This window comes from Fistularia commersonii, chromosome 12 (assembly GCF_037954325.1).
Source record: "Fistularia commersonii isolate RoL2024-O1a breed Wild chromosome 12, RoL_Fcom_v1.0, whole genome shotgun sequence".
Classification (NCBI taxonomy): domain Eukaryota; kingdom Metazoa; phylum Chordata; class Actinopteri; order Syngnathiformes; family Fistulariidae; genus Fistularia; species Fistularia commersonii.
The window spans coordinates 14,588,146-14,610,906 of NC_141295.1; the positions used below are offsets into that span (position 1 = coordinate 14,588,146).

Consider the following 22,761-nt stretch of genomic DNA (forward strand, 5'->3'; position numbering starts at 1 on the left):
GCGTATCGCTATGCTAGTTGTAATTTCTTTGTTTTGTTTTTTTTTGTTAGTTTGTTTTTTATTACTGCATTTATTTGGATAACTATGTATGAAACTCTGGTGTCATTAACACAAGCCTGCTGTTTTCAATGGTAACTGCACGTATGGCTTAAATAAAGAAAGACCACAGTATTTAGTTTTGAAACTCTAATAGGCAACAGACCTTATAACTGACATTAGAACACATTTAAGGTGGGTGGGGCATTATTGATCCACCATCCTATAATAAACCTACTCTGCCTGCACTCTACATCCATTCCAGCCCAGGGCTGATGTGCATTTAGTCGCCCTGCATATTTTAGCCGCCATCTGGTCAGCCCTCTCCGGCACCACAGGGAGCCTCCCATCCTCTCATATTCATATTCCACTAACATATTGTTCCCACTGCTTTTCTACAGCATGGTCCCAGCACTTCTCCACTTCTTTATTTATTTCTACAGAAGGGGCTGGCTAGCAATTGCAACCCCCTCCTAATCGGTTGTCCTATCAAGTGTAACCTGGAGGCCCCTAGTAGAGCAATTAGAGCGACCTCCCTGCCCACCTCTTGTAATGAAGCCCAACACATTCTGGAATCTATAGCCCCTTTAGTCTCCCCTAATGGGACATCATTATTGTCAAAGAAACAATGTAAATGGAAATGAACATACTCATTAGCCAGTCGCAGAGAGAAACCTTTGCTGCTCTCAGCTTGCAGCTTTGGCTTCCAAACACACACACAACTGAACTTCCTACCTTCAGTTTCTGTAGAGTTGCCCCGATCTCCTTTTTATTTTTGTTTGGTAGCCTGCTTGTTTGTATGTAAGCCAAAGACAATCTGTGTTTATCCTAGTGCAAGGAGTAGGATGTAGATGATTCAATTTTTCTCCTTTCATCCAGCGACTGTAGATGTTAACTGTTGCAATGGCTCGTGCCTTTTTGTGACGAAGGAGAATTCTAATTCTTTGTTTACTTGTTCTAGGGAGCAACTTTGCAGCAGTCCAAGACACTCTCCTCTCTAAACACTGAGGAGTTGATCTGTGAGAGTAACCAAAATGCGCAGAAGAAAATACAAGGCCTTGAGGAACTTCTGCAATTAAAGGTAAATGTCCGAGAGAGTAAATGACCTATAATACCGCACACTCCGACTGGCTCTATCTTTGTAGATTGATAAAATCATCTCCCATCACCTCTCCCTTCCTGGACTGTCCTGTCCTGCAATTGAAATCTTCTGCCTCGGTTTTTCTCCCCAAATAACAGTGACTGTTGACTGCTGGCAATTTAGCTATTTAAAGTGCAGTGGCATAGTGTTGTCACTGACAGTGGGAACTGCAGACTTTCCTAATAGAGCTGCTTGTTGTGGCTCGTGGCTCACATGATTGCTGCTATCAGCTGCCGGATTGTACAAAGGCACCGTAACAGTCCCGGTCTCCAAAGGGTTCAATTGCACTACTGCTGCCACTGTCTCCGCCCTGACCTGCTCTAACAATGTGTTATAGAAACATATACACATAGGTTCTTATGTGCGTGTGCCCAAGACACACATGCAGGTTGTGTATTGTTAGATAAGCGGCATGAGAGCAGTCGCTCTGTTGGAAGTGGATGCAGCAGGGTATTCTCTCTAAAGAAATGTTTTTACATACTCCCAACTCCTGTATGAAAACTGAAATAAGAAAAGTGATTCTTGTACATCTCATTTCTTCAGCAAGGAAAGTTTTGGTGCTTGATCCCAATGCATCATGGTACAAGGCATTTTTACTTTTTGGTTTCATGATTGACAGAATCTGTCTAAAAACCTTACTTTTCAGGAAAGTCAAACTAAGCATTTCATCAAAGTTTCTCAAATTAATTCAGACAGAACTGCTTTTAAATTTTAGCCTGCATAACTATTTACTTTTTTGCGGATTTTTTTATTACATTTTATTATTGATATTTTTTTTCCATAAAAAACAAACATGACAAGTTGTGTGGTGACTAATATGTGAAAGTAAAATAAGTTCTGATGAAGCATATCTAGTTTGATTTTATACAATGCAGAAAAAGTATATTTTCCACATCTTGGTCACAAAAGTGTATTCAATCACTATTTGGAAAATGTTTGCAAGTCAACTTTTTAAATCTTTTGGTTTTATCAGTTATATTTTCTATAACCACCAACCTCTTTTGCCTTTCCTTATCTTTTGGATCTTTCAGAACTGACCAGTGATTGACTTATTATGCAGAGGTCATCTCCCTTTGAACACAAGCCCAGGAACGCATTAGACATCATTTTCTTGTCAAATCTGAAGTGTTTGAATTACATCACCAGCAGACATCTCGTCAGACAGTAATGCCCAATGTGGATTCAAACAACACGCATGGCTGTCTTAGTTAATGGTGCCATTTACATGTCTGCCTGTTGAGGAGCATTTAGTAAAGGAATTCATGGAGAGATATGATTGGCAACTTAAGACTGTGACAACATTTAATGTGGGCATTAGTGCAAAGGAACAGTTTAGTGGTAATTTGCCTCGATTTTGTATTTAGCAATATTCCATCCGTAACTCCCAGTTGAGACCTCACAGCCAGGATCTTACTGTACAATATGTCACTCTCAGTTAATCCTATTCAATGCTTTCCAAAAGTACGCCTTTCAAAATGGGCATGCCAGCTCGTACCACTGACATGTTGACCTTAGCAGCTAACGGCAGCAGACAAACAAACAATTCTCATAATAATGGCGGCTTTTTTTTTTTTCCTCCATCCTCACACTTTCGAGTAAACAGTAGCTGTTGCTGTGTAATTATTTTTCAGCTTGAACGTCCACAGATGTGTATGCTGGCTGAGTAAGGGGGTGTATTGATCTGTGGGCAAGGGCCTGTGGCCTGATAACCAGAACTAGGCTGCCCAGGGGAGGCTCTATAAAGAGCCTGGGAATCCATGATGTGGCTAATGCCCTGCCACTTGCTCCATCCCACTCCCCGTCCATCAGTCTGCCTCAACTCTTCTGTGTCCTCCCCCAGCTCCTACTTCCACCAGTTAACACTGCCCTGGTCTAGACCCTTTCATTAGAGCCTTGTTTTTGAGAGGTTGCGGGCTGCTTGAAGGGGCCAAGGATGTCTTGCAGATGTCCTCTGTGAATAATCCGCACTAGGGAAAATCCACACTTGTCACATATTTGTGTGTGTCTGTGTGTGCGCGTGCTTCCGGGCATGCGTACACACTCGTTGCCCGCTGTATGTTTGTGTGCTCTCTCTGTTCTCTTTGTCCTTGTTAATAATAACAGGGCTGAGGGCTTGCATTTCCCTCTCTGCAGGGCAGCCGTGTCATATCAGCAGTAAACAAGCTCCTTCCCTTCAGAAAGCCTCGACAATTCTCCCTAGCCTTGGCCACTCAAGCAGAAACCTGTCCTGCACTCTTCTTTTCACTTTCCCTTTTGCTCCATTTTCTTTTCTTTCCTTTCTAATTCGTCTCTTCACTCTTTCACTTTTCTGCGTTTGGATTGGCTCCCTTTCTCCTATCCATGGCTATCCGTCCACCTCTTTTTGTCCTGTCTGTTGAAAGTGTTTTCTCCTTTGCTCTCCCTGTTAAGGTCACTGTGATGGGGTGAAGGGTTTCTCCTGACAGGGAAAATCTATATGTTGTGTTGTATTACTCCTTCTTCGAATCAAGAGCCCAGTTGGGCCGTGTTTTAATAACTGTCAACAATAATGTTAACAACAAACCTACCACCTCTGCACTAAACAAAACAACACGTGCCGGTCATCAGTTGGATCTTTCCGACTAGTGTCCCCATGTGCATATGTGAATGAGTGTGTGCTGACACACTGACTTCTCAGCTCATTTAAAGTTGTCATAGGTACCCAGTGAGTCTATTGCATGTCTATATTTAGATTTGTGGAGGCCTCAAGCTTTGCATACTTAACATTTAATTCAAATGCTTCGTCATTCCTCGGCTGTCTGCCACTTTGAAAAATTCCTGTATAGCATTTAACATTATGGAGATTGTCCCTCTGCTTCTCCGCATAACTGTACCTGCCTAGTTAAGAAAGACTGTCTTATCCAGGGCATGCATCATTTCCAGCTAAGGCCCTCTCACAAAAAGTAAAATAAAAAAAAGGAGTCTTAAACCCTAAACATAAAAGCTGAGAAGAAAGATGATAGGCTCCATTTAATATATGGATTGCCCGATAGGAACCTTCCTTTAACCAATGTAAGGTTTTTTTGTGGGTTTATCTTGTTGTCTCCTCCCTTGCTCTGGTGTTTCCAGGACAGTCCAGCCTCTGGCATCCAGCAAGAAAAACATCATGCTGTGAGGGGTTAATCATAGATTGTACATTGGCTTTAGGTGTGAATGCGTAAAGAGTTTGGAAACAATGTGGAGACTTTTTTTATGTTACCCCTGTGATGGTCAGGCTCATGGTCTCTCCTGCCTCTTACCCACTGTTAGCCTCGATTTGCTGCAGTTCCCACTGACCCTGTGGGTAGAATAAGTGTTCCAGAAAATGGATGGAGAAACAATTTGAAATTATTTAGGGGCAAAATAATCACTAATTGTTCATGTTCCCTGCAGACGGCAGAGAATAAGGAGCTGAGGAAAGCCTATGAAAAACGACGTGAACGCCTCGTCCTGATTCAAAGAAACTACGCAACAGTGAGAGAGCAGCTGAAAGAGATGGAGAAACCAAATGGCTTGTGAGTGTCTTATAATAAATAAACTCATGTCAGGCAACACGTGCCGACATAGGGGCTGCTGATATAGGCCCAAAAGATTCATAAAGCACACAAGACCCATAAATACATGATATAACTAGGAGAACGTTCCTCACCAAAATCATACAACTCACCTTGTTTTATGTTAAAATCCCCCGTGCAACATGAAACCCTCAGAAACATTTCACAGAAAATCTTAGGGAACCTTTCTCTCCCATTTGTTGTCTGACATGACCCGGGGTGATGGATTTGGGGAAGGTGGGAGCGAAAATTCCTCCCCGCGCCTTTGAAAAGCTGAAGTTTTAAGTCAAGTCAATTTGGGTCGTTTTGTGCCAAGCGCATCGGCGCTCCTGCGTCTCTTCTCACTCAACGTTCATTAGGATGCGGGAGCCAGAAGCTCAGGCCGTCGAGTCCTGGGAGGGTGTGAGGTGTTTGAGGGGGCTTTTGGAGGGAGTCGGGGAGAGGGCGGTCACGTTCTTCAACCCGCTACCTTCACCTGCAACGCGGAATTTTTGACAATGTGATAAATGTGCTGGAAGTGTCTTTCACATGATGCTCTCAGTTGTCCCCCATTCTTTTCTTAGATTTTTCTCTTTTCATGTCATTTAAGAAGGCACGTAAAGGTGCATATGGATAGTGGCTGTACAGGAGCAACGCATCGACCTCGTCAGCTGTTTTCTCACTGGGTTAATTAAAGAAAACATCAGTGCAACGTGAGCCCGTGTGAAAGTGGAGCGAGTGAGGGAGCGCGTTCGGCACTGGGCTCGACTCGGCTCATGTCAGCTCAGCGCAGCTCAGCAGCATGTGTCTGAGACAGTGGGAACAAAGACAATGAGATGTAGAAGGAAACTTTCTGAGTAAACACCGGTAGGGGCTGCACATTTTCACAAGCGATCATAGAAATGTTCCCGCTGTTGAAATAATAAACGCCCGGGAAAGCCTCGAAATCTTTTCATTTTGTGACAGACAATACTGGTTTTACAGTAAAACAAATAGCTCGGCTGTTAAGTGCAAAGACGTAGCAAGACACAGAGCTAACAAGTTTCTAGGCACAGATCTTCATCATCATTTCATGGAGTGATATTTACTGAAACAGGCAGCTGGGCCTTTTTCTGTTAAAGTTCGCAATGGCACCAGCCAGTCACTAAATGCCATGTCCAATTTAGTTCTCAGTCTGCATCAATCCCCGTCCTTAAATAACTTGAGATCTGGAAAGGCCCGAGTGAATGACAGACAATAGAAAATGGCTTAAATGTTCCCATTAGTGTTGTGAAATCAAGGCCCTAACAACTTATTAGGGACAGGCATTGAGTCTCATTGCATTTTGAGCTTGTTAGAGATTTCTCAGTAGCTTCCATGCTGTGTTGTTGTTGCCTCCTGGAAAGTTTGTTTTGTTACCAATCTTTATGCTGCACCAAAAAAGCAAAAAAGAAAATTGACCTCCTTCCTTACCTGCCACATACTTTATACATACCTGTCATGGCTTCTAATATCACTGTGTAAGCGCATGTTAGTGGACACTTTCCGGCTTCTCAATGACGTTACCCAGAGTGTGCAGGAGCATGTTCCCCCTAGGAAAGAACTCAAGCCTATCACATATCTTAAATGGGCTCATCTGAATGCAAGGAGCGCATGGTCGACTGGTCCCAGTGAACTCCCCCCCGCCATTCAACATTACCACCATATTTTCACAAAATGGTATGACGGAGAGACGAAAAACCCAAGTTCTTATTTATATTAGTGGAGGGAAAAAGTTTTTTAATCATACTGGGGATGATGAGGGTGAGCAAATAAAATTAAAGGTTATTAAAGCATCTGTACTCTGATCAAAGTTGCGCCCATAAACAGATTCCCCCTGAATCAGAGCAATTAGCGGCAGCAGCGTGGAAAAGTTCTCTCTATTTCCTCCTGCTTAATAATGGAAACTCGTGTACCGTAGGGGAGGAAACACCGAGGCCTGAAGAAGATAGCTCTCTCATGGCTCAATGTTCAACAGCTTTTAGGCCCGCTGTAAACAAATTAAAATGTATAAAGCATTGCTGTGACTTAATAAAGCATCATATACCTTTGCAACGAAATGCACATTATACCCCACATATCTAAATGTCGTAATGTGGATTTAAAATAGTCATTTAAATTATGATTGCTTTTACAGCTCTAGGCAGTGGTGACGTTAATTGTACTATATTTTTGTTTTCTAAGAGAAAATGTGTCCGTCTGTGTCACTGTGCCGCGAGATATTTTGTTGTGTAGCTGTAACTCCGAGAAACGAACCGAAGCCTAAAGATAACACACATATACACATACACATTTGCCTCAAAGAGGTTCAAGGGCTCCAAATTGCTCACAAGGGTATCAGCGGTATTAAATGAAAACATTTGCCGTTCCTTAGAAGCCTCCAACTCCCAGGCACCAGGGTTTAACTAGTATTAGCCTGCCGTGGCAGCGTCTACATTGCCAATAATGGCTACGGGAAAAGGAGCCCTCCACAATCGGAGTGACCCTTGCCGTTTTTTCCACAATTCTACCTTACCGATCGAGTGAACAGCAAACTGTAATGTACCGGTAATATATAATATGTGGTCTGGCGATGTGTATGTGTATGTTTGTGGGCATGAAAAAAAGAAATGGTATTCTCATCGGCTTCTTTTGCAATATGCGCGCCTCTCGCTAAAAACTGTTTGGTTTGCAAATTAGAGGCTAATTGGAATTGAATGTGTCAGGCTTGGACTGATTGATGAGTTCGCCGCGTGAAGGGATGCTGTCGGTGTGTAAGTTTAAACGGAAAGTTCAATGAAAGAGGCCAGCCGCTGAGTACAAAGTGTCATTAAGAATTCATAAGTGAAGTGTTGACATTCGAATGACCTAATTTGCGAACGTGTTTAGCTATTATTTACATTCGCGCGGCACAAAGGGACTGCTCCACTGCCCCGCCACAAGGGCAGTGCCCTGAGCTTTAACAAACATGCATGTATGTACATGTGCTATGCCACGAAAATGTCAAACTCAAGGCTGCTAATTTGAATATTGCTAAACACGACTCGATAACAAAAACAGAGCGAGATTATGGGCCTCGTTGCCCCATGTGAATTGGCCAGAGGCACCGAGGTTATGTACTATACCAGATATTTTCCCCTTAGTAGTGTTTTTGCTTCTCACGGCTGTATTCATGTGTCATATGTAATGCCTTTGTTCAGTATGTACAGTTTCTTAAAAATAAGAAAATAAATATGTTCTTGTTTATTTGTTCAGGCCAGGTGGGCAGGGTACAAAGCCATGGCTACTAAGTCAAGAGAACAGCGAAGCAGTGTGGAATGAACTTGCCTACTTGAAAAACCTCAGTCGAAAATTCACCATTGAAAAGTAAGTCATCATTGCACAGCCGAGCCGTAGCTCTCAAGAAAGGTGCGTATTTGAGTGTGCATCAAGGCGTGTACTGAAAGACTGACTTTCCCCACACAGCCTCACACGCAACACTCCCACTGTCCCTTCTTGTATTTGGGGGTGTTAAAAATTTGAGTATGCCCTTCCCAACTTCACAGCATCCACCTTGCCTTTGCCTGCCACATCATTATCCAACAGCAGGGGCCAAAGTAAGATCATTAAGACTCCGCGCTCATTTGTAAAATTGGCTGCCCCAAAATTTTACACATAAAAGTAGTGAACGTAAAATCACATTATCGGACCGTCTGTGGTGTCTTTGAAAAATAATTGCGTTTTAATGGAACTTTTATGCCAAACTACCTCCTCGTTTGTTGCTTGTGTCAACTGAGGCTGACATTTGAGCTACCGACTTACCGGTTTGAATCCTGCCATAGTGATGGCAGTTGGAGACATACTCTGCTTTGTATTTCTATATTTATTCATTTTCTTCCCTTCAGGATTTCTGTTATAGCCCATTTCTGCATACGGTATAGACATTTTTTTTTTTTTTGTTTGATTTAGCAAGCCCCCTCATGAGGTACTGCCACAAGTGAATCCCGATGACGCTACACAAAGCCTAGCCTAAAGCCACATTCTTGGTTTCCCGCACCTCCCCTAGCCTTCACCTTTCCTCTTCTTTTCCCTCCAAGATCCTATGCTTCTGTAGTCTTGTCTTCCCCTTTTCCTACTTGTCTTCACAGTTGCTTCCCTCTGGCCCTCTGTGATACTGCAGTAGGTTGAGGCCAGATTTCTGGTACTTGCCCTCCCCCCACCCCCCACCCCCTCCACTGCTTTCCCCTCTGCTCGCCCCCCTGCCCTGTCCTCCTAATCCCAGCTGAGCTCATTATGATATAGCCCGGCTGCCTCTTTCCAAGCCTGAGCTGTCCGAGCTAATTACAGGCCAGCAGCCCTTGTGCCGCCAATGCTGCCTGTTAAGGGATGTCCATCCGCCCAAACGCCCGCCCGCCCGCTCGCCTGCCTGCCTGCCCGCTCGCCTGCCTGCCTGCCCGCCTGCCTGTCTGCATGGCCTCAACTAGACCTGAGCTGTGCTTGGGATGGTTTGGGGGGGTTGTACCTTGTGGGGCAAGCGGGCTACAGCACTCATGCAGGGTCCTTGAAACTGACCTGTAAGGAAATACCACACGGGACAAACAGCGCCCGGCCTCTCTCCCATCTGTGTAACTGGCCTGTCCTCTGGGCTTAGCGTTGATCCCCTTCATGTGCCCCTGACCAGTACTACCTCATCCCCTCTATTCCCATCCCGCCCCCCTCACCCGGATGGCTGGTGCAAAGTAAACTTGGCAGAGCTCTGCAAACTTGTGTTTTAAAAAAACTCTGATCCAGGGCACACATCTGCACGCACGCAAAGCTCTTTGTGTTAAACTAGGCGAAAGCACATGGGCAATCTCTGTTCTCTGTTGTTTTTTTTTTCCATACTTGTGAGTGGGACTTGTGGTCAACAGATTCATTTTGACCGAGCAGATTGTTTAATGTCAGTGTCCTCTGTGGCAACAAAAAAATACAGCAACACATTTCACTCTAAGTATACTTGAGAGCAAACACTTGGGAAAGCAGTTACAACTTACTGTTCTGTTGACCGTGCTATAATGATTATATCTGTGAAGGTTATGCTAGATAGATATGATCTACTAATGACTAATAAAATCCTGGCAGCCGAAAAATTCAAGTCCTAATACAGAGCCCCATTGCAACACTCTCAAGTTACTAGGAATATCTCTTTAAACTGTCAATTTGTCTCAGAGTTTTTTTTCCCCCTTCCTTATTGTAATGATATTATGCACAGATGTTCCGTATCACCTCCTCCAAAAACACTGCTTGCAAACCACCGCCTTGAGGCCCAAATGACTAGTTCCCAGAATGAATATTGCAGGGATAACTCCTGCCCAGTGGGTCTCCAAAGTGTTAAGAGAAGGTTATCAGGTCCCCCCATTCCCCCCGTCCAAATAATCTCCATACTTGAATAGAAGGTTCAGCAGGAATGTGAAATAAGTCCATTCTGCTACTTAGCAGTGATACTTGCTTATTGCCGCTCAATTTTGCAGTAAAGAACAGATTGTTTATTCTTTCACAGCCTTTTACATGAAGATACAATATTTCCTTAAAGATTTGTCAAGGACAGTATTAATCAGCATGCTTTTGTTTCCTTCATTTATGATTAGTGTGAAAGGTCCTTCATGTGTGGGACTGTTTTACAGATGTTGTGTAGTATTTGCAGCTGTTACAGTTGTCTGCAATTTCTAGATTTTGACTTTTCTGGGTAAGAATGTATGGAATTACTGTATATTCGTACAAGGTTTTAGTCAGCTTTTTTGATGACACTAAAGTGTGTGCATGACAGGGGATTTCTAGCCCCCCCTGCCTGGACTGTTTTCACCTAACACTGCAAGGACAGATTTGAGAAATTATATTCACACTTCAAATTGACCACAGGAGGTGGCCGCAAGGCTTCCATTCACCCTCGTTGCCCTTCAACCACAGTACTTTCATAAACTGACCATGTTTATGGAGGAAGTGGGGCCAATTGAGATTATAATTTGAAAGAGTTCAGCAACTCCAGGTTCCTCCAGTATCAAAACATTGTGAAACTTAGGGCAACCGGAGCCCAGTTTCAAACTGACCACTGATTCTTTGGTATATAGCTCCAAATGTAGTATGTCGGTTCATATCAGCTATTTGAATGCAAGTCAAGCATAAAAAACTTTGTGGAATCTAATTTTGCTATCCTAAATTAAACAAATGCTGCTCTGTCATATCAGTCATATATAAATAATCCTCCACTCATTATTTACATCTCTCAGTTTTATCAGTTAATTGATTGAAAAGTAAAATTCATTTGTGATTTGCAAGTAAGCTTAGCATGTCTGCACACTTGAAATTTTATAAGTTAATTTGATAATAAAAGACATTTTTTTCCCTCTTATTTGAAGAATGAATGTTTACAGCTAATAAACAAAACATTTGTAATAAGCCATTTTAGCTTTTGTATGGGCTTATTGGAAAAAATGTCTGAAAATATGTCTGTAAACCCTGCTTCGGTAATTATGTTCTCATATTTTGAGCGTAAAGACCCAACTATTTTAACAAAGCCAATTTGAATAATATCTCAGAAGAATGCTGGTCTGCCAGACAACGCAGACAAAAAAATCTGCTTGACAAAACCCCTCCTTCTTTAGAAGGAGATATCCTTCTGATGGTAGAAGATGGTTTATAAGTAACGACAGGCTGGGTGGTCTAGAGAGTCTGCAGTGGGATCATTTTATTTGCCTCATTATGCATCAACCTCTACTCTGTGTCCATGCTTGTTAATTGTTGTTAAAGGTCTGCGGGTAAAAAGAGGCAGGGATTGTTTAGGCCCCATAATCAGAATAAACACGTGCATTGCGCCCTCTGAGTTAAGATTCTATACTCAGATGACATCAAAGTGTAAATTAGCTGGCGATTAGTGTTAAAAAAGAAAAAAGCCTTTGAGATTATTTGCACTGTGGCTGCAATAAAAACCCCTATATGGGGAGTGACCATTATGGACACCAACCGCCCCAGTCAGGGACATTGACTCTAATTAATTGTAATAAAGTTTACACTCATGTTTTTCATATTCCTGTATTTCTTTTCGTTTCATCTTGATTTGCTAAAAGGTATTAAAAGTAATGAGAGTCTTTTGCCCTGCGGATCACGGCTTAGTTGGAGGAGGGGCACATTTGCCCACACAAACAGAATGTTTTATGCATGTTTTTTAAATTAGACAACTAAGGTTTTTCCTTCATTAATTATTTGGGAAATTAATTATGTTGATGGGGTAAGGGGGTTTTACACTTTGTTAATAATCAGAATTCAAAATTCAGTCTTCGTTTTACAGTGAGAAAGAATCGCAAAATATGGAATACACTCTATTTGCATTAAACCCAACAGATGATGAACCATGTTAGTTTAGTCAGATTGTGACTTTATCTGTGTAAGGCATGTTTGTAATACCTGGACATAGTTTCAGACGTTAATTCAGGTTTTGGGCGAACGGCTCTAAAAACTGTTTAAAATCTGCTTTCCTTATAAATTACAAAATAACCTCATCTCTTACACTCACCCTGCACTGTATTTAAATCCTCTCCATTAGTGGACATTTAAAGTTAATTTGATTACGGCTACTTCTTCGGTTGCAGATTTACTGCAATTTGTATCTTGCAGTATTTGCAGCTTGTCACTAACCCTAAATTATTACTTTTTACACCGCCTGTCATAATCAGGTGAATTTTGTGCTATTTTCCCCATCCTAATGTCTCTCCCGTCCAGGGACTTAGCCTCTGAAGTTACTGCTAATTTCTTAACTTGCCATATGCCCAATTCAGCAAGCATTAAACTGGGTAGATGTGGCTAACTGGCATTAATTTAGGAACCTTAGAAAAAAATAAACCTAGTTCCCGGGCACAATACATACACCCGATGAAAACCCCAGAAAAATATGAGGTCCCCATTCTGTACAAGTGCCTTTGTACTAACATCTTGGGGAAGCTATGTCTTCAGGGCTTCAAGCAAGAGTGAGTTTGAATTCTTTTTTTTTATTCCTTTCCCCTGGCTTGGGGCTGTCAGCCAGCACTGGACTACAACGGTCATTGCATGTTGCTGAATCAAAGGAACAGCGGTTGCGTTGCAGAGCGCTATTTTTGCTAGGCTCATTTTTTTTGTCAGTGGTGGAGAGGTCTTTGGTGGCAGCCCCTTCTCTTATTTTCTATGCAGTAAAAAAAAAGAAAAACTGACAAATACTGATCATAAACAGCCCTCTAGCCAGAGATTTACTATAGAGGAATCACTCAACACTCCAAAAAACAAAATTCTTTACCAAAAAATGGCCAGAGGTGTTTTCACTTTTCCAACTTAATTCCCTCCTCTGCTTGTGTATTGTTTTTTTTTTTTTGTACCAAGCAAGAAACGAAGAGGAAGCTGGCTTATGATAGCAAAATGACTCCAGATGATGTTGTGTTGTACACCCTCGTGGATGGAGGCTGGCATCCTGTGCTCTGAGCTGTGTTAGGTGCAGAGCAAGTAGAGACAAGATCAAATGACAGAGAGAGGAACGCTCTGGGCTAAAGTTCTGGTGCTGCACATGAGAAAAGTCTTTTTTAAAATGGGGCCACAAGAGTAGTGTGAAAGAGTCTCGAGTTGCAGACTGGGGTTTTACAAAACACAACATCTGTCTCTTCGGTTTCTTCAGGAATCTTTCGCATTTTTTTTGAAGCTTGCTTATTACTCCACTTTAGTTTAAAAGGGTGTTAAGCGAGAATTGAAATTTGGCTGACCGGCTTAATTTAATTTATTATCCAGTTTTAGAGAAAATCAATTACCGATAGCAGCTTTATAGAGAATTCTCTCCGCTAGGAAAATAAAAATATAAGATATGTAATGAACTTTAGAGAAGAAGATGTAGGAAGTGGAGAATTCTAACAGGATGGAAATCTGTAGCAGAGCTCCTTTAGACTGAGCTTTAGCTCAGTGCTACAGCAGCCTGTTGGTACATTTCCTCTGGATTCCTCTGATTTCCATACTTCCGTTTTGTGTATGCAGGCTTTGTGATGCTCTCTGATAGCATAGCAGAGAGTTTGCGAACAACAGTTGCTAAGCTAAACCTTGGCAACGTAATGCAAATTAGTTGCCATTCGATACTGCCTTATTTCTCGCTTATAGAAGGAAAAGCAGAAATGAAATTGCAAGAACTGAGAGTAAAGGGAATATGGGGGCTAATTCCTTCAAAGAAAATGCTTTGGAACAGTGTCAAGGTGTGGTTTTATAGATGGGACATCAAGTCTCGGCAAGCTAAGTCTTCTCACCTCCAGTGAAACTATAAGCTTTTGATTTTGGATCATTTTCTTCATTTATTTCCCAATATAAACATTCTATACTATACAGGTGTGCAAGATTCAGACACAAACTCTTATTTCTCTACACAATCGCTAATGCTGTAAAAATGGTTGGACTTTTTGCCCACAAATCCACCAGCCAACCAGTGGTTAAACCTGCAGTTGTCACAACCTTCTCAGATATTATCTCTCCACCAGCTACAGTGCCTAGAGTGCTTTTGGAAAACCGCAGAAAAGGAAAATTCACAGTTTCACAAATTCTGCTTAAATTTTCTGCAGAAGTTCCTGTTCTTATTCCAAGCCTCTTTATTATTGTGTCTAAAAGTAGAGCTGTGCTATTTCTCCATCTTCTGACAACAGAATTACACTGGAACCAGCTGATTTGCTAATTTACTATAGCCAAACCTCCCAAAAAATTTATGGTATATTTATTACAGAGAAAACAGCTTTACAGTAATGTTGGCCGATGAGTGTAAATTTTCTGAGGGATCAAGAGAATTTTGCAAAAAGGGCCAGCATGATTTCTATATAACTTAATGGAGGGGAGAGGCACACTTGAACTAATAATTTAATACAATTCTTTACGGAAAAAGTATAGACTTTGAGTATTTTCTATAAAAAATTTATTGACAATGGAGATATTCGAGATAATGGTTTTCAGTAATTCTGTCTATTTGCTGTTGTCACACACACCTGCCTTTTTAAATTCTTCGTATATTGCTGGAAGGCAAAACACGTAAAAATAACCGAGGCTCAGTGTAAAAGGATGCAGTAGTCTTCCATATCCACAAAGTAACATTGTGAAACTGAAAGCTCTCGGCCAGTACTTTCTATCTGCAATCTAATACCTTCTTCATCGAAAAATTGTGCTTATCCCTCAACAAAATTGAAGGTTTTGCATATGAATTTTGGTTTAGCGTCAATACGGTAGTATCTGAAAAGGCATAAAAGAGAAACATGAGATGAGATTGGCTCCCTCCACATACTGCATATTTCAGCTCATTTGTCCCATTAACAGCCCGGACACATAGAGCATTGTTGGTGCCTCATCGACTCGAGTTCATTTATGGAGGAAAATCTATAGCGGAGCGACACATATCCATCCGCTTCCTCGCCCCCCGAGGGAGAGTCATTTGTGTACTTAATTCAAGCTGATGTCAGCCATTAGACCATGGGTCTTCTCGGCTGTGTGGGCTACAGAGCTAATTACGTCGCTCCCTTTCGCTGTGGCAATAACTTCTCCAAAATCTTCCCAGCAGTCGTAGGCAAAGAGCATAGCATTTGCTCAATTCAGTTATTTAAATCTGGTGTCATTGGTTATTTTAGTCACAAAAGTGCATCCAAAAACTGTTCTCGCACATAAAATGTTTGACATTGCATCCTACAAAAATGTCTTGAGCTGCCATTCACAAGAAGGACCCTCTCTAGTGATAAAGTTTACGGAGGAAGGAATGCCATTACAGTTCCAGGAGTTGCTTTCAGTGTTTCACTCTGACTCCATGGAGCAAAGGGGAGGGAAATTAGGTGTGTTTTTCAGGTGTGAATGTCTCAGTGGACCGCTGCGTATTCTCGGTAGATTTCAGTTGGTGTCCTAATAATAACTTGAAAGTGCAAAGTCTTGAGCATGGCTCCACATAATTAGCCTTTAGCAGGAATCAAGCTAATTGCAAAGTGGTAATTGGACACACATTCCAGTCTGTTTGTCTTCTTGTAACACACACACACACACACACACACACACACACACACACACACACACACAAACAGACTGAACCTTCTTACCTTCGTGTTTCATCTTGCTTGTCACTTTGATTTCCAGATGCATTAAATAGCATTTTAATTAAATTCTTCACCATGTCGTCTTCTCTTTTAGGAAGAGAAACCGCCACACAAACTTCATGCTAAAAATGTGTTCTAAAACTTTATACAATACATGAGCCCACAGAGGGATCCAGAGTGATATTTGGGAAAATTTGAAAACAATTTTGAATAATGCTTGGTAAAGAAAGTTATCAATTGTGACTGCAGGGCCAGTTTGGAAGAGGAGCTGGACATTCTGAGGGTCCAAGCAGCCGCGGATCGGGCCACAGCAAAGGAGCTCCAACTGTGTCTTGCTAATGAGCACCAAGGTGACCACGTTCTTTCTATATTGTAAAGAAATATTTGAGAATATGCAAAAATTGGCACAATGGTGGCCAAACTGAGCATGGATCCTGTCTTCTTCTTCTGCTTTCGACTTTTCCTTCAGGGGTCGCCACAGAAATCAACCTTCTCCATCTAAGCCTATTCTCTGTATCCTCTTCTCTCACACCAACTACCTTCATATCCTCTCTGGTTTTTCTCTAGACCTCCTGCCTGGCAGCTCCAATTCCAGCATCCATCCACCACTATATTCACTATCCCTCCTCTCTACATGACCCAACCATCTCAGTCTGGCTTCTCTGACCTTCTCTCTAAAACATCTAGCATGTGCTGTTCCTTTGATAGACTCATTCCAGATCCTATCCATCCTGGTCAATCCCAAAGAGAACCTCAACATCTTCATCTCTACGACCTCCAGTCTTTTCGTCATTGTTACTGCTTCTATGCCATACAGCTTCGGTGGTCTCATCACTGTCTTGTACATCTTTCCTTTCATTCTGGCTGATGGTCTTCTATGGCGTCGTACCCGTGACATTTTTTGAGCATTAATCCAATATTGATTTCTATTTCATACTGAATTCCATTGGTCAGGTAATATGATGCTGCATGGTAGCTTGATTAATTCTATTACACTAAAATACATTATGAATGATGTTAATAGCATTACTTTTGAACACAAGGTCATTTTTATTTAAATTTCATTTTGGCTTCACACCATTTAAAAGCTCAGAAAATGAACAGCAAACCACTTTACAGCTAAAGTGGCTCAACTTATTGCTACATATTGAAGTTATCGGCAGAAAACCCGAACAACATCATTAACACTGGTCCTGAGTGTTTGCATTTGACTCTGAGAGTCTTATCACATAAATCAGTTCAAACATCACACTGGGTGCTCTATTATCAGTGGTTGCTCTAGCTCAGCAGGCTTTCCAGCACCCAGAGACACATAACACATTATGGTATGCCATCACTGTTCTCAAAAAAACAAAACACTCACTAGATAACTGTCATATTTTGTCAGTTTAGCTGATTTAGGTTTAGCTCTGTTTGATGAAGTGGCACTACTCAAATATGTATCCATCTCAGCAGCATGAGGTGTGCGCCAAGCGACTCCTGAGTAAAGCGACTAATGCGGGTTTACGTAATATATCAATCACAATAATGTCGGAGTTTTATTGGCCTAAGGCCAAGGTAGGGCGCCACTTTGTTGGCGTTGTGTATGTAAACTAACACTTGACTGAAGTTGTATACCGTAGTGTCAGGGGGCCTGTTCCCGGTGTGGTGGTAACCAGCTTTTGGGTGCATCACCATCACCCTCTGATCTGGAGTGCAGACAAAGGGTTTACCACCTGTCCTAAGAAGGTGCAGTGATCCCCAAAGTAGCTTTAATAATTTATTGCAAATTATTTCTCAGACCCCCAAGCTGAAGCTTGTAGAGCCCCGGTGGTCCCCGGATCCCAATTTGAGAACTATGGTGTTAGAAGCATCCACAGAGGCTGGTGACTCCAGAGGAGAAGTGCTTAGATGCTGCTCGGGCATCAGTCATATAAAGACCTGGGAAGTGTTTTCTTAACTTATTTGAAATTTGTTTTTGTTAATGGCTTCCCAGGCTATGTAAAGTTTACAGAATTACCTCTCAAGGTTTTTTTAAATGCATATGCTCTTTCAACAGTCCTCATCCCGTGTTGTTCTTTGCAATCAACTTTAGTTCTCAAGTGATTCAAAATAGTCTCAAGTTTATATATTCTTTTTAATTCTTCCATTATTAGTGTACAAATCTACCTAGTAGTGTGGTTACAGGTTAAAAAATCCAGCAACAATTTGCATAAGAATTACAGAAATTGTCATTTGTAATGTTGTAAAAGTGTATATATATATATGATTAAAATGCTGGCACTTTAATGTTCTTCTTTTACTTCTGTGCCATGTGAATTTGAGAGCAGAATTAAGAAGACAACTCTCATTTGAATTAATAGGACAGCTCAATTAAGACTTGATCAACCCCCTGCAAATTGATTAGGAGATCAAGTAGTGTTCATCTTGTCAGCATACGCCGTTTCCAATGTTAAATAGCACATTGGTTTTAATCCAATCTGCAACCTTTTGTCAAGCAGTGACCAGGACTACCAATAAGGTTTCAATTAAACAGTTCAATAACAAATCTGTCCTGGATCACTTTAATTTTCTTTACAACCAGCAATGGTGTCTGTGATTTAAAGGATGACACTAATTAAAATAGTTGATTCCCTTCCACTGACAGATGAGTCTGGAATTGGAGGAAATGAGCTCCTTTGAAAGGACACTCATAGAATTTTATCTATTCAGGCAAATAATCAATCAATGGGAATGTTACACGGGAGTATAACCTTTTGTCTTTTGGATTATCATATGGAAAGGGATTTGCTTCGATTGCGCAGCTGTCTCTTCAGTCCCAAGAAAATTTGCACATTTGTTGGTGCGAATGGAAAAAAGCAAAAAGGTGGTTGCGTTTGTTATTTCTGATTGTGGCTTTACTTTAATCAAAATTGCTTTGATATGCACTTTTTAACTAATTTTTACTCGGTTATGTTCAAGTTACCGTATATGGAGTGTATTTCAGTGCCTGTTTTATTGCTCATTCCATTTGTTTTAAATTACTGAAACTTAGCAGAAAGGTCTCGAAAATCGGAACAAATGTTTAATATCGTAGTTTCTTGTGTCTCGGTGAATGCAGCAGTAACAGTTTTAAATATTGGCTCAGTCAAGTTGTTTTTTATTTGTGATGGTCTGTCATGAATACATGAATATATGGGGAAACCTCAACAATATCAGGAAAAAAAAAAACTCATGAGTGGCAGCAGCATTTACTCCAGAAGAAACTTTTTGACCCAATGTAATAGCAGAAGGTTTGAATCATTAATTCCAGGATAACGAAAGGGAACAGATGAAAGGAACGGGGCCTTTGTGCTGTAGCCCGTGAGGAAATGTGAAAGGGACATTAATGTATGCTACGGTGCCAAGACCCACTCCAACCATGGGTGACTAGGGAGCCACCATGTCTTGATATCAAGGTAGTGCTGAGGTGACAAATCCCAAGCCACCAGCGCTAGAGCTGGATAATTTACTCCCAACCTGGTTATGGACCTGGTGAACATGGCAGCCCTCCTGTCCTATTTGGTGCTCCTTCTGATTGAATGCGACATGCTGGGGAGACAAAAGAGCAGGCTAATTCAAAGTAACAAACTTCCCTGGGCAAACCATCAGTGTAAAGCAAGAGAGCATGGGCTCATCAGAACATAGCCGACGCTCTTTTCCCTTACTCCTTCTCCTTTTTTGGCCTCTTTTCTGACACTGTCCAAAACACGAGCTGACCTAAAAAGTCAAGGCCCTGAATATTTAATGTTTCCATCCTCATCGAACAAATTATTTTGGTCGTATTGTCATGAATGTTTAACTGAGGTGGATGAATGGCAGACAGTCTAATATTATTGTGTGTTTTTCTTTTCACCTAGATGAGCAGGAAAATAATTCTTCTTCTTGTCAAACAGCGACACAGTGAATTGTTGGATGGTTTCTGAATATTTGTTCAATGCAACCCTACACTTTGACTTGGACTTCTCCATACATTCTCTTGTCATCGTAAAACGTAAATCATGCATTTTCCAAAGCCACTTTTGAAGTTCTCAGAAAAAAGCCACATGTTAGTCTATGGAGATAAGTTGTCCATTGGGGAAACCTACTGGACTACAAAGCATTGGAGCCTCAGGCTGTGTGTTCACCAGAGACTCAAGCACTTCTCTTTGTGTGTTTAAGAGCCCTAGAGAGAGGCTGTAACAGTTTGAGCCAGTAAACTTCATTTCCCCAGTACCTTATGGACTTAAATGAAACACCACCATGTTAATCAGGATAAAAATGGCTATTGCGTGAGGTTTTAGATTCATTAGGAGGGTTTGAGCTGCAAAACTGTCTTCTTCATACTAAACATGCATTAGCAATTCTGCCTTCCTTTTGATTTAATTCGGCAAAAGAAGAAAAAAAATGGACCTTAGCAGGAAATTAGGCCTTGGCGATGCTAATTTATTTAATGTACCCTCTTTATAATCATTCTATTGATTGTGCAGCCCGAGTTTGACACATCATGTCAGCGTAACAAGCTTTGTTCCCTTGTGCAGAATTGCTTCACAAAGTGGTAGAGGAGCACCAGGTCAAAAGCAGCACTCCTAAAAAGGCCTCTGTTTCTTGGGAGCGAATGGAACAGTCATTTAAAAAGGTACCGCACTATGACATCACTAAGTGTTCTTTGTGGTTGCCAACAAAAGAAACCTGACAGAGCCATAAGTACAGTACAATGCCCCTCAAATGTGTGGTTTTGCTCTATCAGTGATGATTATAAAGTGTACACAGTCATGGGACAATTTCCACCAGGCACACGGTCAGTTTGTCATCATTTTAGAGTCAAGTGAAAGCTAGTCAATTTTAATCAGTAATAATTCTCAGAGTAGATACAGGAAGTGCTAACCCTTTAGGACAACATAAATTCCCGATGAACACTGTTTCTATCAAGCATCTTTGTGCACACATGTTTATAAAAAAACTCCAGTTTGAATGTATGCCGCCCGCCCCTTTTTTTTCCTTTTTCCACTAAATCATCATGAATGGGGATAGCCATGTAATTTTGTGTGAAAGGTACCAGGCTTCAGTAGCGGGCAGAGCAAGAACCAAATAAAAGGAAAAATTGCCTGGAGGCACAAACCCAGCAGGCATCCACTGTTCTATTAAACAGTCTCCACAAAAGATCTAACAAATAGACTAAATGCTCCTGGTTGATGTCTACTTAGGGATGATCCAGTTAAAGGGGTGCCAGTCAAATGTCCAGAGAGCCAGCCCATGGGTGTTGCAACCCTCTCTAGTTCTGATCATTCACAAACCAAAGACCGATCAGCCAAATTAAAAGAATTGACAAGTGATTTATCTGCTGTTGAACAGTACAAAGTAATGCTTGCAAATTCTATTCAATTTACTGCAAATTTAATAGGATGGACTAAAATATTACAAATAACTCAATATTGTTAATCTTATGAAGGGCACTTTGATTGCCACACTGCAATTTTATTCTTAACTTATTTGTGGTATTAATTATATAATGTCAATTTCCATTTATATCTAGGCAGTAACTAGGTAATCCCACTGTGAATCCCACTGTGGTACATTGAATTCACTACCGAAGCTAGATGATTATATTCAAGAGGTTGATGGTAAAAATGGCAGATGTGCAATGAGAAAAGGAATTTGAATATCTTATGCCAATGAAGTCCCAAATCTTTGGTTCTTTCAGATTGAGCAGCTGGAGCGGAGGATGATGTCCCTAGAGGAGGAGACAGAGAGGCTTAGGGAAGAGAAAGAGCAGCTCCTTGAGGCCAATGAAGACTTGGCCCAAAACAGCCGCAGACTCCAGGCCTCCGTGGATCAATTGCGAACTCAGGAAGCTGTCCGCGAAGAGGCAGCCCAGGCACAGGCTTTGGCCCAGTGGGAGCAGCATAGCACAGAGGTCATGGCTCTGGAAGCCCGGCTTGCAGCCTCTCAGAAAGCATCTACCAAGCTTCATCGTCAGTTGCTCAAGTTAAGACAGGAACTAGGGATTCTCAGGGCAGCCAGGGACTTCTATAGGAACCGTGCCGCAGGTCCATCACGGGCAAGTGGGATTGCGAACAACATTAGCAGCAAGGCCAAATTCAAAACAATTAGGCCCAGGGGTTTACTTCACCAGCACAGCCACCCAACAGTCAGTCCCAATCAAGCCATCATTTGGCAAGGCCGCAGCCCCAGTCCCACTAAGGACGAATGGGAGGACATGAGCGTAAATAGGTAATGATACACACACACCGACGCGCTCATTCTCACTGCCTTCCACCTCATTATTTTTAGGTGGTTTGAGTTGAGAGGGTGGGCTGGCTGAATCAAGGGGGGTTCATACAGCATTGAGGGGACAGCCTGCATATGCAAAGCGTAAGCAAATGGGTGATTGAATTTCATCGTCTGTCTAGTTGGTATTCAGCAGCAAAAAGATGAATGCCAGCAAGAATGATAGAGAGAAGCAGAGAGGTGGGGGAAACTACTGTCAGATCCTTTGAAATATCCTGGGACGCCTTGCTTGGAGCTTATTGACTGAAATTTGCATGCAAAATTAGCCACCCCTCCATACAAAGTTGAACCAGTGCCAGAAAAGCCCAGGGATAAGGAGGCCGCCAAAGCCTTAATACCTTTCAGTGATGCCATTTTCATGCACTGGCAATGCAACCCTAAAATTGACAGTTTGGCAGTTTGATTTGATATATTGGACCTTTGCATATTCACCCCCTCATCCTCTCGACACCACAACGGATTAGCCGGCGAGCATCTCACCGTTGGCCTCTTACAGGCACACACGCAACAAAACGTCCACCAAACCTTAACCTGTGTCTAGTCATATTGGTTATCCCATGGCATGTCAATTCAGAGTGCGCGTTACTCTTATTACGATCAGCAACCCCCGAACAACACCCCCCCCTTCCCGCACATGTGCTCTCACACTTCTCTTGCCTCTCCTTTCCTCGCCTTAATTTAGCTAGATAAATTTTGAATGACCCTACTCGGCTCT

At 41.8% G+C, this 22,761-nt stretch overlaps 1 protein-coding gene across 1 annotated transcript in view; it reads left to right on the plus strand.

Annotated features, from left to right (window-relative positions):
- Positions 1–22,761, plus strand: part of cntln (centlein, centrosomal protein) — an 82,559-nt gene that overhangs the window by 25,133 nt on the left and 34,665 nt on the right. Inside the window, exons 10-15 of the mRNA XM_086156195.1 lie at positions 998–1,117; positions 4,568–4,689; positions 7,960–8,070; positions 16,029–16,129; positions 20,297–20,394; positions 21,460–21,989. Of these exons, the coding sequence (XP_086012321.1) occupies positions 998–1,117; positions 4,568–4,689; positions 7,960–8,070; positions 16,029–16,129; positions 20,297–20,394; positions 21,460–21,989 (1,082 nt within the window). The remainder of the gene's footprint in view (positions 1–997; positions 1,118–4,567; positions 4,690–7,959; positions 8,071–16,028; positions 16,130–20,296; positions 20,395–21,459; positions 21,990–22,761) is intronic.